The 15,874-nt window shown below is 41.2% G+C and overlaps 1 protein-coding gene across 1 annotated transcript in view; it reads left to right on the forward strand.

The window, feature by feature from the left end:
• Positions 1-6,143: 6,143 nt before the first annotated feature.
• Positions 6,144-15,874, forward strand: part of HEATR6 (HEAT repeat containing 6) — a 38,536-nt gene continuing 28,805 nt past the window's right edge. Inside the window, exons 1-5 of the mRNA XM_049771345.1 lie at positions 6,144-6,365; positions 10,215-10,322; positions 12,084-12,224; positions 12,724-12,839; positions 14,463-14,577. Coding sequence (XP_049627302.1) covers positions 6,144-6,365; positions 10,215-10,322; positions 12,084-12,224; positions 12,724-12,839; positions 14,463-14,577 — 702 coding nt within the window. The remainder of the gene's footprint in view (positions 6,366-10,214; positions 10,323-12,083; positions 12,225-12,723; positions 12,840-14,462; positions 14,578-15,874) is intronic.

Consider the following 15,874-nt stretch of genomic DNA (forward strand, 5'->3'; position numbering starts at 1 on the left):
TTCAGTACCAAAAAAGCCCTCCAGAAGTTCCCTGCTAGCTTAGTATATTTGCAACTTAAAGTCCAGCCAGCTATCTCTCTTTCTGTCAGCCTTCTTACTTCCAAAAGCCAAGTCAAAACATAGCATCTTCAAGACTTCTCTCCCTGCCTTTGAGCATCAAATCAGATGATTTCTGCGTTGGGGACTCTCCCTGTCACTTTGAATACCTGCTTACAAACAGATTTGGTCAGTGTAGAATTAAGCTATTTTACTAGGTATAGTTCTGTACCCCTTTCTTTATAGTGTTATTCTCTTTCTTTTTTTTTTTTAACACCACCCATCACCAGTGCAACATTCCCATCACCAATGTCCCAAGTCTCCCTCCTCCCCACCCGACCCCCGCCTGTACTCTAAACAGGTTCTCAATTTCCCTCATACATTCTCATTATTAGGACAGTTCAAAATGTAGTTATTTATCCAACTAAACTCATCACTCTTTGTGATGAGCTTCCTGAGGTGAGCTGGAACTTCCACCTCTTTTCTCTTTTGTGTCTGAAAGTTATTATTGCAAGAATGTCTTTCATTTTTCTTAAAACCCATAAATGTGTGAGACCATTCTGCATTTTTCTCTCTCTCTCTGACTTATTTCACTCAGCATAATAGATTCCATGTACATCCATGTATAGGAAAATTTCATGACTTCATCTCTCCTGACAGCTGCATAATATTCCATTGTGTATATGTACCACAGTTTCTTTAGCCATTCGTCTGTTGAAGGGCATCTTGGTTGTTTCCAGAGTCTTGCTATGGTAAATAGAGCTGCAATGAATATAGGTGTAAGGAAGGGGTTTTTGTATTGTATTTTTGTGTTCCTAGGGTATATTCCATATATATATATATGGAATATACCCTAGGAGTGTTATTCTCTTTCTATTACCAGATCATAGGAAGTGGGTCTTAGCCCCTAGCTAGAATACTATTTCCCTCAGGTTAAGAATATTTGTTATCAAGAGTAACCCAGAATTCCTGCTATCCCTTAATTTACATATGTAATGATAGCTAGGGCCAGGAACTTCTTTGATATGTAAGAATTTAGCCTTCCTTTTATCCTCTAACTTCTAACTGAAACCTATTCTATTCTAAGGTTACAAACCACCTACAGCTATGTGTATTTGTTCTAAAATCAAACAATGTACATTGCATTCCTTTCATGATATGACTGCCTCTTTCTCCCTTTATATATCCCTTTTCTGAAGATTAAATTTGTCGCACTCTTGCCAGAAAGGTGTTGACCCCACACATACTGCGTGTGGTATCATTATTTCATATTACATATTCATCCGCTCATGCTCTCGCTTATTCCCAGTTAGGATCTACGGACCCCACTTAGGTCTTGCCTGTGGACACAGCCCATCCACAGCACCCCGCCATCCTACAAATTCCCCTAAGCCTGTCAGGAGTGATTTCTAAGCACAGAACCAGGAGTAACCCGAGTGCCAGTGGTTGTGTCCCCCCAAAAAAGTTCTTCAGGCTATTAACATGTTGCGAGTTAAGAGAATTGAAGATGTGTGGGTAAAATTTTATTAAGAGAGCTTTTCTTTTTCTTTCTTTTTCTTTTTTTATCTTTTTCTTTTCCGTGTGTGTGTGTGTGTGTGTGTGTGTGTGTGTGTGTGTGGCCACAGCCAGTGGTACTCAGGGTTTTATTTCTGGCTCTGCACTCAGAAATTACTCCTGGCAGGCTCAGGGATCATATGGGATGTCAGGGATTGAACCTAGGTCCAGGCCAGGTCTGCAGCATGCAAGGCCGATATCCTAACACTGTGCACCAGCTCTGATTGGCAGAGCTTTTGCCAAACTCTGAACTTTCATAGTTAGGGGTGACTATGGAAATAAAAACATATACCACGGGACTTCAAATAAAATGAATGTGATTTCCTTTATTTGGTGACCATCATAGAATAGAGATGTTAATTTCCTCAGAGAAGTCCAATGTGACACTTGTCACATTCCAGAGGAATGTAAGATAATTCACATTATCTCTTTCACACCACTCCCACAGTGCTAATGAAGAGAGTTCACATCCTTTACTGCACTGGACCTCTCTTCTGCAATGCTATAAACACTCTTCCACAAGACAATGCTACAGCACCCGTCTATCTCAGGGATCTACCAGCTTAGCACATGGTAGCTACCTAGATCCATGTCTCTGGTATGTACCCTAGTACCCCCAGAGCACTTATTTTTGCACAGGAGATTTTTTTCACTAAGTCACAAGAGACTCCTGCAAGAACCATGCCACACTGAGGTGTGTTCAAGCTTGTATTGAAAAGTCATGCCTGATGGAGCAACTACTTGAAAATATAGGCCAAACACCAACAGGATAGGCTTCTTCTTTCCCTTCCTCAAGAGGGAGATTTTTTTTTTTTTTGGTTTTTTGGGCCACAACCGGAGTTGCTCAGGGGTTACTCCTGGCTGTCTGCTCAGAAATAGCTCCTGGCAGGCATGGGAGACCATATGGGACATCGGGATTCAAACCAACCACCTTTGTTTGGTCCTGGTTCAGCTGCTTGCAAGGCAAACGCCGCTGTGCTATCTCTCTGGGCCCAAGAGGGAGATTTTTTAATGATATCTTTAAGCATCATGGTTATAAACATGTTTGCATTTGGGTTTCACTCATAAAAAGTACACACACCCCTTCACCAGTGCAAGATTTCTGCCACCAATGCCCCATCTCCCTCCTCCCCCACTTCCTGCATTTCTCAATCACTTTCCCTGCAATGATCAACTCAATAGCGAAGATTTGTATTGGTGCTCCTTCTTGTTTGATCCATATGAAAGAGTCTGAAGACTGTTCTAGGAAAACTCAGACTAAAACATAAGTGCCTCTTCCTTAGCTAATAATCTCTGAGCAAAGGTTTGAAAAATAACACACAAACACACACACATGCATGCTTCCACCAGCCCTCACCTGCCATCTTCCCAGAAGAGAAATAGCCCAGCTCCTCTAATCAAGTTCCAAAGTAAGGGCCGGAGAGATAGTATGGAGGTAAGGCATTTGCCTTGTGCCCAGGACTGTGGTTCGAATCCGGCATCCCATATGGTCCCCCGTGCCTGGCAAGGGCGATTTCTGAGCGTAGAGCCAGGAGTGATCCCTGAGCGCTGCTGGGTGTGACCCAAAAAACAAAAACAAGCAAACAAAAAAGTTCCAAAATAATTGTCTTTCCAACTCCAGGCTGATACCTCTGTGGCATTCTCAAAGCGGGTGGAGGCAAGGCAGTTTCCCTTTTCTACAAGAATTACAGTAGCCCAAGGCCACACCATACACCATATTATAGAAAAAACTTAACTCCTGGGTTTTACCTTATCAAACTGCCAAATTACCAAATTTGTTTCAGATCTTGAACCACACAGCTGATTGTGGCAATAAACATCTCAAAATGTTGTAGTAGTCTCAGCCAAGAAGCATCACAGGAAATCTGATATTGTAAGGCTCGGTAGTCCAGATGCTGCTCCGACACAGAGAAATGAAGAGACAGTCACTCGGACAAAAGCTCAAGTGGGTTCTTTATTCTGGCGGCCAGGGTCCAATGCTCATTCAGAACTGAACAGAGGCAAAGGACCACGTGATTTTCTTTGTTCATCCTTATATACCATAAGAGGAGGGGGGGGAGAGGGGGTAGGGATGATTCCCTTATAAGGTCATAACATTTGCTTGAGACACTCTAAGGTAATACGAGTTCCTTATAAGGGCATGAGCTTAAGGTTAGTATAAACTTCCTCTTTAGGACAAAAAAGGTTAGATACAAAAAAGCAGGTATAAGTTGGGGCTGGTGTAACTAGTTGTTGACTTCCCTTTTTAATATGAAATCCGATATGAAAGTTACATCAAAATCTACCAATCTCAATGAACCTAAACAGTAAAATAGAAGGCTCAACTACAACCAATCATAGCCTAGTAAATTCTTAGATATGAACTTTAGTAATACCACAGAAAGATATAAAAACTTCTTTAAATTGGCCCTTGTTGATCTAAGTTTTGTTCATTCCATTTCCCTTTGTGTTTTAATGAACAATCCGAAGTAAATTTGTGCCTGCAAAGGAGCAGGCTAGGGTGGTAGGTGGGAAATTGGGACACTGATGAAGGCAAGGTCACACTGGTGATGGGACTGGTGTTCGAACAACTTAATGTTTGAACAACTTGGTGTTAGGAACAACTTGATAAATCACTATATTGTAATAAAGATATTTTAAAATGTTATGTGATAAAAAATTAATTCCTACTATTGAAAACAATAAAATATCACCAAACTTTTCAATACTTTGAACGTAACATGCTTCCCCCAGATGTGTTCACGTCAACTTTTATTTTATGAAAAATTTTACTATTGAAGTAAAGCACATACTATGTTTACCATATTGCAGAAAGATCAACAAAATAGTCTACCTTCAATATAGTAAGGTCTTAAGTTATTAAAGAAAAAAAACATTTCTCCCCCCAAAAATCTCTCTACCATTTTCATAGAACTAGCTGGCAAAAGCAACCTCCAATTTTTATTGTTGAATAAAAGTGTTTTATTCTCAGGCTAAACATATTCATTCATGCAATTTCAAAGTTTTCTTCCATGAATAAAAAATTTATATATATATTTGTAAAACTCAAAGCCCCTAAAAATGGTTCAGTTTGAGCCAAATGTAAATTCAAAAACTCAAGTCTTCATTTCTTGGATGGCTGAAAACTTTCCACAGAATTTTTCTTTCTGTAAATTAAGATATAATTGGCACATAATCTTAAAGTTGCTTCAGTCGTGCAAAATAACCATTTGATATTTGCATATATTACAAAATGATCACAATAGGTGCCCTTAACATCTATCATTACAGAAATGTTTTTCTTGTAACCCAAATAAAAATAACAAATAAAGCTCTGAGCAACTATTGAATATAAAAGGTAGTATGTTAACTACAGTTAAAATATCTCATAGTTTTAAAAACAGATTTTTTTTTTTTTACTTTTTTGGTTTTGGGGTCACACCCGGCAGTGCTCAGGGGTTATTCCTTCTTTACGCTCAGAAATCATTCCTGGCAGGCTCGGGGGATGCCGGGGTTCGAATCACTGACCTTATGCATGCAAGGCAAATGCTTTACCTCCATGCTATCTCTCCAGCCCTTAAAAACAAATTTTAATTTTCTAGTTTCTTGTCCTTATGGTTTTAGAAAATCAGATTGTGCAATCTTCTTGTTTATTTGTTTGTTTTGTTTGTCTGTTTTTAGATTGTGCAATCTTGACCAAGTCATCCATTGGTTGTATTTTATGTGATTTTGTTTGAACTTCCAAGTTCTTTTTCTTGTGGGCCAAGAAGCCTCAAGATTCATAGAAAAAGTGCTAGAGAGAGAGCACAGTTGGCAAGGCTTGGTTGGTTCTATCCCAACACCACATATACTCTCCTGAGCCCCACCAGAAGTTATCGCTGAGCATGGAGCCAGGAGTAGTAAGCCCTGAGCACAGCTAGGTGTGGGCCAACAACAACAAAGATACAAAGAAGAATTCTCACTGGGAAAAGGAAAGAATGGTAACAGGCAGATTCAAGCTGTCACTTAAGTATGAGAAAGCTGTTTTGCATTCCTTGTCTAGATTTTAATCACCTGGCCAATCAGCAGCCAGGACAATTTTTCAAGGTGGTTATTTAGTTACAGGTAGATCTGGGTATGGGACAAAATCAGAGACTGTGATGCAAAGTAAAAAAATACACACACACACACACACACACACACACACATACACACACACACACACACACACACACACACACACACACACACACACACACACAAATTAACAACCACAAAAACCCATACAAGTTGGTGACTGTAGTTCCAAAGGGTCAGTCTTCAGCCCAAGGCCAAACTACCACGTCCCTAAGAGGGAATGAACCTTTTGGGAACACACAGCAAGTTCCCACAATTCGATTAAGACCTCAAGTGAAAGGAGAAAAACTAGACCAGGCTCTGTTCTGAGAAAGGTTTCGGAAAGTGGTCCAGGGCAGTCAGAGCGCTGGGGTTGAGAGTCCAAGCACGGCACTTCCGGAACTGGAGGCACTTCCGGGCCTCGGAGGAGGCGGGCCTAAGCGTGCCCCGATGCACTTCCGGGTCATCCCACCGGCAAGATGGCTACCGCGCAGGTAGCCGGCGGTCTTCCCGTCGGGCCGGCGCGAGACTCGCCCGGAGAGCCGCCAGCCCAGCCGGGCAATGGCTTCCGCTGCCTGTCGGCCCGGCTTTGCGCCCTGCGCCCGGATGACAGCAGCTCGGCTCGCACCGAGATCCACCTGCTGTTCGACCAGCTCATCTCCGAGAACTACAGCGAGGACGGCGGCGGAGTGGCCCCGGAGGTAGGCGGCCTGGCCGGGGTCGGGGGTCGTCGGGCTGCGACCCGGCCCAGCCTTCGGCCCTCGCTGCCTCCTCCCAGGCCCCGCCGCAGTGCTGGGCTCCGGGGCCGGTGGCTTCTGGCCGTGGCAAGTGCGGTCGCTGCTCTCTCCAGGAAGACCCGGCGGGGTTGGACTCGCTCGTTCCTTGCAACGCCCCAAAGAGGGACTTGGGCTCTGACAACTCCGCTGGGGTCACCCCCAGGGCCACCCCCTCTTGTGCCCGCGCGCTCTCTTTGTCTGTGCATCCAAAGCACTTGGTCTGCATGCCACTGCCGCTTAGTCCAGAGTACTCAGGGGCTGCGCTGTACCGTGAGTGCAATGAGAATTGGAATGGTAGAATTCTATAATTTCTAGAGTCAGAGCCAATATCTGCCATCACCGAGTTCCAGCATTCGCTGTCTGTCTGTCTGTCACCCCTCGGCCCCCCCCACCCATGCCACCCCTTTGCCCTCTTTTATATTTCTTAACCTTTTGGAGGCTGGGGGTGTATGGGTTAACCTAGGGGTGTCAGGGACTGCTACTGGCACCACGCTCAGAGTCACTTCTGTCCTTGTCCTGTGAACCATATGCTGTTCCAGACATTGAACCCAGGTAGCAATAGAACATGCAGGGGGGGAGTTCCTTAATCCCTGGACTGACACACCCACATTTCTTTCACACTTTGGAGTGATTTTACTTACACTCTGTAGCGCATGAATACCGTATTTGCCGGCGTATAAGACGACCCCCTAATTTTACAGTTAAAACATAGGTTTAGGCCTATATTCGCTGTATCAGACAGAATGTTCCTGCGCTGCAACTGTATGTACCACAGTGAGCCAATCACAACAAGCAAAGGTTCAGAGGTTATACTGTAATAGACTTCCTCTCTGACTCTGGCCCATTGGAGCAGGCTTTTGACAGTGTAGATTCGGGTCCAGAACATTGTCTAATTTGCATGCATCAAAAGCCTGCTCGTTGGCCGAGTTAGAGAGGTGGTTCGAGCAGCCTTGCAGTGATTGGTGCAGGATCGAGTTGGAAAATTCGTTTCGTGGCAATATCCAGATGATTTTCGTTTAGTGGCATATTGAGACGTTTTTCGGAATATACTCGGCGTATAAGACGACTCCCGACTTTTTTTCATTTCAAAAGTCATCTTATACGCCGGCAAATACGGTACCTCTCTTACGAAATTCCCCCAACTTTAGACTCCCAAAAGCCACTGTTCTCTGATGCTCACAGGCGCCTCACACTTGGCAATTGCTAAAAATATGTAGTTATCTCCAGACTACTTCTCCATACTTAGTCCACACTGAGTAGTATCCCCAAATGATCCCAACCTACCCCACCCCCAAATATACAAATCTATGTCCTTCTCACACCCAAATCACACAGATACAGAGACTGGTTCTTCCAATTTACTCTTTCCTAGATCTTAGCCCTAATCTAGATTCTTCAGAATCTGTCTCATGACTATTTCTCAGTTCCTCAAACTTCCCTCTACTGCCTTTCCTATGTCCTTTGAGAAGACTTTTCTGGACTGGATTCAGTGCTGTTGAATGACTGGACAGGGCAATGTTCTGAGAAAATCATGGTTAGGTAACTTGTCATTGTGTGAGCATCATTGTATTTTGATGCATTTGATAGAGCCAACAACACAAATAGACTGTATGGAAGATTGCAAACCTATGCTACATGCTACTGAACCAAATGCTGGAAACAGTTGTAATGCAGTTTGTCTATCTAAGCATATCTAGACATTGAAATATTACAATAAATAGTAATATAAGGACCAGGTTGATCAAAATGTTCCCATGTAGCTCATGACTATCATCATTCTTTCTATAGTGCCTTCTAGAGCTGGCCTTTTTCTTTTTTCTTTTCAGTTTTTGGACCACACCCAGCAGCGCTCAGGGGGGTTACTCCTGGCTGTGAGTTCAGAAATTACTCCTGTCAGGCTCTGGAGCCCATATGGGGTGCTGGGTCAAACCTGGGTCACCCATATGTAAGGCAAATGCTCTAGCCACAGTGACCCTATCTGGCCCTTTTCCAAACTATTCTTGGCTGCGAAGGTTGATAAAAGATACTTGATTTGAACAAGTAAAGATTGATGGATTTTCAGTATAGATTCATTAATGATCAAAGCAAGTGACCACATGCAGAAGATATGGGGACTAGGGCTAAAATAGGTGAGCATTCACGGCTGCAGCAGCGATGTGCACAACGATGTATGGAAGAGATAACAAGTTCTTAACTCTTACTGTTGCTTCTCTTTTTTTGCCCCATTTAATGTTTCTTCCTTCAACACCAACAGGTAATGCATGCTGGCTGTTCTCAGTCTTTCTACTCTGTTCCCTTAGCTTGCAGTACCTTTGTTGTTTGTTTGATTTTTTTTTTTTTCCTTTCCATGTTTGCCTACATATGGCAGTGTTTAAGGCTTATTCCTGCCTCTGCACTCAGGGATCACTTCTGGTGGGCTGAGGTACTTCAGCCTTGGGGAACCCTAGGAATGTGAGGATTGAACCTGGTTAGCTGAGTATACAGCAAGTATCCTGTTCGCTGTACTATTGCTCCAGCCCTACAGTATCTTTTGATCTTGCGTCTGGCAAATTTTTACTCATCCTTCAAAAACTTAAAAATTACCTCCAAAACCAGAGAGATGGTTCAATGGTCTGAGTGAATGCTGTACATGCAGGAGCCTGGGTTTGAACCCAGTACTTCCTAGTTCCCAAGCATGGAGCCATGAATAGTCCCAGAAAACTACCAGGTGAAGCCCTCAAGTAAAAGAGCCTCTCCACGAGGCCCCTCTAACCACCATGTTCTTAGAATGTTTTCTTAGCCCTTTTATCATTCAATTTTGTTTTAACCACATATGAATATTTTCTTTTAATTTTTTAATTTTTTAAAATTTTTTTTTGAATATTTTCATTTCCCTTACTAAACTGAGCTATTTGGAGTATAGCAATGTTGATTCACCTTTGGAAGTATAGGACCTAGCATACACCACCTGGCATACAGTATTACTCAGAGTTAGTTTAAATAAAAATCAATGGGCTTATTCTCCCACCTGGGAATTAGCCCACATCTCAACCTGAGGTATGTCTTCTTAGTCTCAGTCCCTCTGGAGAAACCCATGTTTTCTCTTGAATATGTATCTCTCTCTTTGTCTCTCATCACATTTCTCTAAGTAAATTTCTTTAAATAAAACTTTACTTCATTAAAGAAAAATCAGGGACCAGAGAGATAGCACAACAATAGGGCATTTGCCTTGTATGCAGCCGACCCAGGAAGGACCCGGTTTGATTCCCAGCATCCCATATGGGTCCCTAGCCTGTCAGGGGCGATTTCTGAGTGCAGAGCCAGGATTGACCACTGAGCACCACTGGGTGTGGCCCAAAAACCAATCAATCAATAAAAAAAGAAAAAAGAAAAATCAGTGCAGAAATGAGTAGTATAATTTCCAAATAGGTTTTTTATATTTTTAATCCCTCTGTGTCACATTCATAAAAATGTCATTTCTCATTTTCTCGGAGTATAGAAAATTGGGCTCACTTAGAAAGGTCACTTGTGATTTTATATTTGAAGCCTCTCTCTGCAAGTGTCTATACTCATACAGAAACATTGGTATTTCTAGCATGACCAAAAACATTTGAGTCTTTTTTAACACTTCAGATTTTTATGCCCTCATTTTATTTTTCTTCTTTCTGCTTCAAATTTTATTTTGCCCCATCTTGAATGTAAACAAATACTTTTTCCATTTGGTTATGGATGTGGTAGTTTCATTCGACTCGCAGTTAACTGTATCACGTTTCTCCTGCTTTTTCTTTTTTTTAGGATGTCTGTACTCTCCTTGTTCAAGCTTGCCGGCTGGTGCCTCTTAACCAGAATCATCTTGTCAGCAAAGTCTCTCAACTTATCTACCACTTACTTAACAGATTACAGGTAATCATATATGTAACTCTAGAATTTAGCTTTGGGAGTAAGTAAATACCTTTGAAGTAGTTTGTTTGTGTTGGGTATGATAGACCAGCCTTCTTAGAAATACCTTAACATGAATAATATCAAAACAAAATGAACCCTGAAAAAGTATTTGGTTCCACTTAAAAGTTTGTTCACTAGATTCAGTTTCACTGTATGCAGCTGAATTGTTCACTGGATACAGCTGACCTGTGATCCTTATGATCCCTGAGCGAAAAGCCAGTAATCCCTTAACATTGTCGGTGTGACCCAAAATCAAAAAAAGAAAAGAACGACATCAGTTTTCCTAGTGTTGTATACAATTTATCTGAAATACTATGAGAATCCTCATTCTCTCCCTACCACTGTTTTGCCCGATTCTCTAAAACAATTGTTTCTGTGGCCTGCATTTGGTTTTTATAAACCATAAGAAGTAACTTGGGGCAAAGTTTATCAATAGACCCCCTAATTTCATATCATGCTTATACTGTGGTTCCTCTTTAGAAAATTTTCCAGTTTATAAATGTTTAGCGCCTTTTTAGAAGTTTAGAAGTTGAGGCTGTTACTACAAGTATGTGAATGTGGTTCTGAACATAAAACTTATGTTATCGTTATGTGAATTTTGATGCTTTATACTACAAGAAACAGAAAAGCAAACCCAGAATAACCCAACAATTTAAAAACAACAACTATCTGACATCACAAGCCTCCAGGGAGGCAGCTCCTAGTTTACTAACTTCTTTATGGCCTGCCTTATTGGTGTAAAGGTTATCTTTAGCTTTTTTTTTGTTTTATTTTATTTTTGTTTTGGTTTTTGGGCCACACCCGGCATTGCTCAGGGGTTACTCCTGACTGTCTGCTCAGAAATAGCTTCTGGCAGGCACGGGGGACCATATATTCGAACCAACCACCTTAGGTCCTGGATCGGCTGCTTGCAAGGCAAACGCCACTGTGCTATCTCTCTGGGCCCATCTTTCGCTTTTTATGGAGCATTTGATGGTGTAGGGAACTTGGTTGAAGTAAGAAATTCAGTCTTACATGTCTGTATTCTTACATAAGAAATACAGTGTTACATGTATGTATTTAGGAGAATATTCTCTATAATATCTATTGTTGGGTTATACATTATTATTTTACCTAAAACAAAGTTTATCCCTAGTTTCTTTGCATCTGTTTATTTACAACTTGATTTCACCCAAAACAAAGATTGTCTTACTTTTAAACCTGGTTGAGTTTACTGCCCCACCCAGGGGTGATCTCTGTACTCAATAAAAAATGGTAGTTCTGGGAGGCAGGGGCTCCATACTAGGTGAAAGACTGCCAGACTACACATGTTTCACTCTCAACCTGGTCTGGATTGTTTCTTGTGCGACCCTAATTCAGACTCGTTCACCTGGACTTGGAGTTACGGTGCGTGGGGTGATTTTTACATTTATCAGTTCACATATTGTCACGTAATACATGCATGCCTGAATATATTACAGTGTACTGAATAGTTTAAAGAAAAGTTGCCAGGTGTATTCTGAAGGGACTTGAAGGGGAGGCAAGTAAGGTCCTGGGGCAAGGAGATTACTCTATCTTTATTCAAGGTCTTGAGCTAACCTCATTGACACTGAAGTATGCACACACACACACACACACACACACACACACACACACACAATGATTCAGGTGAGTAGAGCTGTCTGAAAAGAACAAAATAATGTTTTAGAAATTAGGACTTATATATTTTTTCTTCATCAATAGGTGATTGTTGATGAGCAGAATTTGGATTTCCTGCTGCCATATACTATTTCAGCTATTCACCAGTGTAGTTCCTGGACACACTTGGAAATCCTTCAAGCCTTGGCAGCTCTGGTTTATTGCAATGGCTCGAAATGTCAAAAGGTAGTTTGAATCATGTTCTTTCTTTCCATTAGAAGGGAGGTGCCCAGGCTTATGTTGAGCTGTCTGTCTGTTCTCCCACTAATTAGGTGTGTAACTTTAAGTCACTCTTATTCATCAACTCTAAGTTTGTTTTGCGCCAGTATTAAAATGCTCTGCTAAAAACTAAAGTTCAAATCCAGTCAAAGGATTCATCTGAGATAGAAGTGAAATGGTATTTAGAAAGTGCATGGCAGTCTGTTGCTATTTATCATTGTTACCCTTTATCTATGCAGTCAAGACTAAGACTAAATGGCTTTAGCACCTACCAGGGCTGTGTATGATGATCTTCCATCTGTCTGGTATATCTGTGCATGCCTGTTTGAAATGTTAACCTACTAGTTGTCTTTTTAACTTTTCCTACCATTTGTTTAAGAAAAAATTGAAATTTGAATGAAGAGTAACATTTTCCTCGTAGCTTCTCTTTGATTAATATCAACTTCTTTTTTTTTTTTTTTTTCAGTATCTCCCAGACTTACTAGGCAAGACAGGACTCTTGATAAAGTTGAGTGACATGACTCAATCTGATCCTGAAATGAGGAGAGCTGCAGTGCACTGTATGGCAAACTTATGTCTCAGGTTTGTGAAATCCACAGACTTCCCTGTAGCTCTGAGCAAGAGCCTCTGTAAATCCTTTGAAGATGATTCTGTCTCTTGAAGTCAGAGCCAACTTATAAAATAAAAACCTACTTTGCACTGGCGATATTTTTGGCTAACAAGGTTATTTAGGTGCAAAATGATGGCAGCAGGTAGTGCCTTGCCTTGTATGTGGTCAACACAGGTTTGATTCCCCAGTACTACATAAAGTTCCCCAAGCATTATCAAGAGTGATCCGGAGCATCTGCAGAGCTAAAAGCAACCCCCAACCACCACTGTATGTAACCTCCCAAGTAAGCAATAATAATACAATCATCTTGTATTGTTTATTTTTATTTATTGTAATATTGATTGCAAAGCAAGTTTATAAATAAGTAAAAAGGCGGCTTGGGGGATCTGAAAAAATAAATAAATAAATAAGTAAAAAGAAAATTAGATTAGGACTCTGGCCATATATGGTAAAAGTGATAGTAGGTGCGTAATGTCAAGATCTTTTCTCTTGCTATAGATTCTTACAGATATCTTTTAGAAAGGCATAATGATAAGAATTTAAACATTGGTGAGATTTAGCCATCAAGGCTAATTTCTCCTAAGAACATGGAACGAATCTCAAATCCAGTTTTGTATTCTCACAGTAGGCATTTGATTGTGTGATTCTAGAGCAGAGGTCTTCAAACTACTACCCATGAGCCACATGCAGCCCACCGAGCACATTAATCTAGCCTGTGGGTGTTTTTGCCACTGCTGCCTGTCCTGCTTAGCAGCCAACTCGTCCCAGGCTCCTGTAGTGCACTTGTGTGGATGTGCACTGCATTCTACACTCCCCTTCTCCTCTCTGTCTCTTGACTCCTCTCAGTCTCAGGCAGGGGTCCTCAAACCACCCGTCAAAAGTAGGCCCATGGTTTCCATTGGAATATTGGTGTTTGTCGATTTAATATTATTTGTTCTTCATTTAAAATATTGTATTTGTTCCTGTTTTGTTTTGTTTTTACTGCAAAATAAGATATGTGCAGTATGCATAGGAATTTTTTCGTAGTGTTTTTTTAAACTCTAGCCCGACCCTCCCAATGGTCTGAGGGACAGTGAATTGGCCCCTGTTTAAAAAGTTAGAACCCCTGTTCCAGAGGGACAGGGCCTTACATCCCTCTTAGAACTGAAAAACAGAAATAAGGAGAGGTCTCTTTTTCTCCATACTTATACTATAGACTTCTCTTAATTTTTCCCTATGCAACTCCCTCTCCTTCCTTGCTCTTACGCCAGCATTTGTGTCTGTCTCACATCAGTAAGTACTTAGAAATATGTACTGAACTCAAGGGTATAGCCCAGCTTTGTTAGTCTGCATTATTGCTGGTTTGATTGTTTTTTATTTATTTATTTATTTTTTGGTTTTGGAGACTCACCTGGGATTACTCCTGGCATGCTGGGGGGAGTCTATGGGGGGGCTGTATGAAGTGCTGGGAATAAACCCAGACTAACAGTGTGCAAAGAAAACACCCTACCCACTGTACTGTGTCTCCAGCCCGTATATTGTTGCTGTTATCATTTGTTGGAAGCCCTTTTCATAAGAAAGTAAATTTGAGTAACTTTTCTCTGTTTGTGTTTCAGTATGCCCGGACAGCCGTACTTGGAAGAGCCCTACCAGAGCATCTGCTTCCAAGCTTTCTTGACCACTTTACAGTCTCCTCAGTCATCTGATATGGATGATATCGCTTTTTGCATGGTATGTGGGACTCATCATTGATTTTGAGATTGTTAAAGATGTATCTAGAAGCAACAGTAGATTCTGGATTATTACTGAAGAGTTTCATTTGGTTTCTAGCTAGATTCCTTTTGCTTAGAGATAAAGATATTAGTGGAATGTTTTGACCTAAGAAAACTAAATTCATATCTTTAAGTTTAAAAACTACAGTAAGGGGGCTGGAATGATAGTACAACGGCATGCAACTTGCTTTGCATGCAGTTGACACAGGTTTGATCCCTGGCATCCCCTATGGTTCCATGAACACCACCAGGAGAGATCCCTGAGCACAGTCATGAATAACCCTAAGCATCTCAAGGTGTGGCCCAGAAACAAAAACCAAAACAAAACAAAAAGATTACTGTAAATTGTTTGTGGGGTTTTTTTTGCTGTTTTTGTAATAGTTTAAAAAAAAAATTAGGGGCCGGCAAGGTGGCGCTAGAGGTAAGGTGTCTGCCTTGCAAGCGCTAGCCAAGGATCAGGACCGCGGTTCGATCCCCTGGTGTCCTATATGGTCCCCCCAAGCCAGGAGCGATTTCTGAGTGCTTAGCCAGGAGTAACCCCTGAGCATCGAACGGGTGTGGCCCGAAAAAAAAAAAAAAGAATTAACCTTATATTTCCCTCTCAAAACTACAAAATGAACATGATTTTGGTTTAGTTTTCTTTTGGATAAAGAGAAAGGAGTAGATTTCAATAATAGCTTCATTATTCCTAATCTAATACAGATATGTCTATTTGTTAACATGCTTTGAGTCAAGAGTGGTGCATTTCAAAAATTGCATAGCTGAGGTGATACAAGTTCTTAATACTTCCCTGCTCAGCTATAATAATAGGAAATGGTGTGTTCTACATGTACCCAGATTTTTCTATATGGAATTGGTCTTATTTCTAATTCTCCAGTGAGACCATATTAATTATGCTGTTTACTAATTTCTTTTTAAAACTTTATATCTCTTAGGCCAGGGAAGTTTCTCAGTGGTAAAGTGCATGCCTTTCATGCACAAGATTATGGAGATATTTAGTCTCCACAAAAAAGAAAATGTATCTTGAGCATTCATTTGCTTCCTGTTGATGGACCTCATGCTTTCTCACTGCTCTAGCTATGAGACCTTGAACAAATGACTCGATCTCTTTTTTTTGTTTTGTTTTGTTTGTTTTCAGGCTACATCTGGTTGTGCTCAGTGCTGACTTCTGTCTCTGAACTCTAGGATCATTCCTGGTGGGCTTTTGGGATTGAACCCAACTCGACCACATGAAAAGCAAATGCCCTACCTGTTAT

This window comes from Suncus etruscus, chromosome 1, assembly GCF_024139225.1.
Source record: "Suncus etruscus isolate mSunEtr1 chromosome 1, mSunEtr1.pri.cur, whole genome shotgun sequence".
Classification (NCBI taxonomy): Eukaryota; Metazoa; Chordata; class Mammalia; order Eulipotyphla; family Soricidae; genus Suncus; species Suncus etruscus.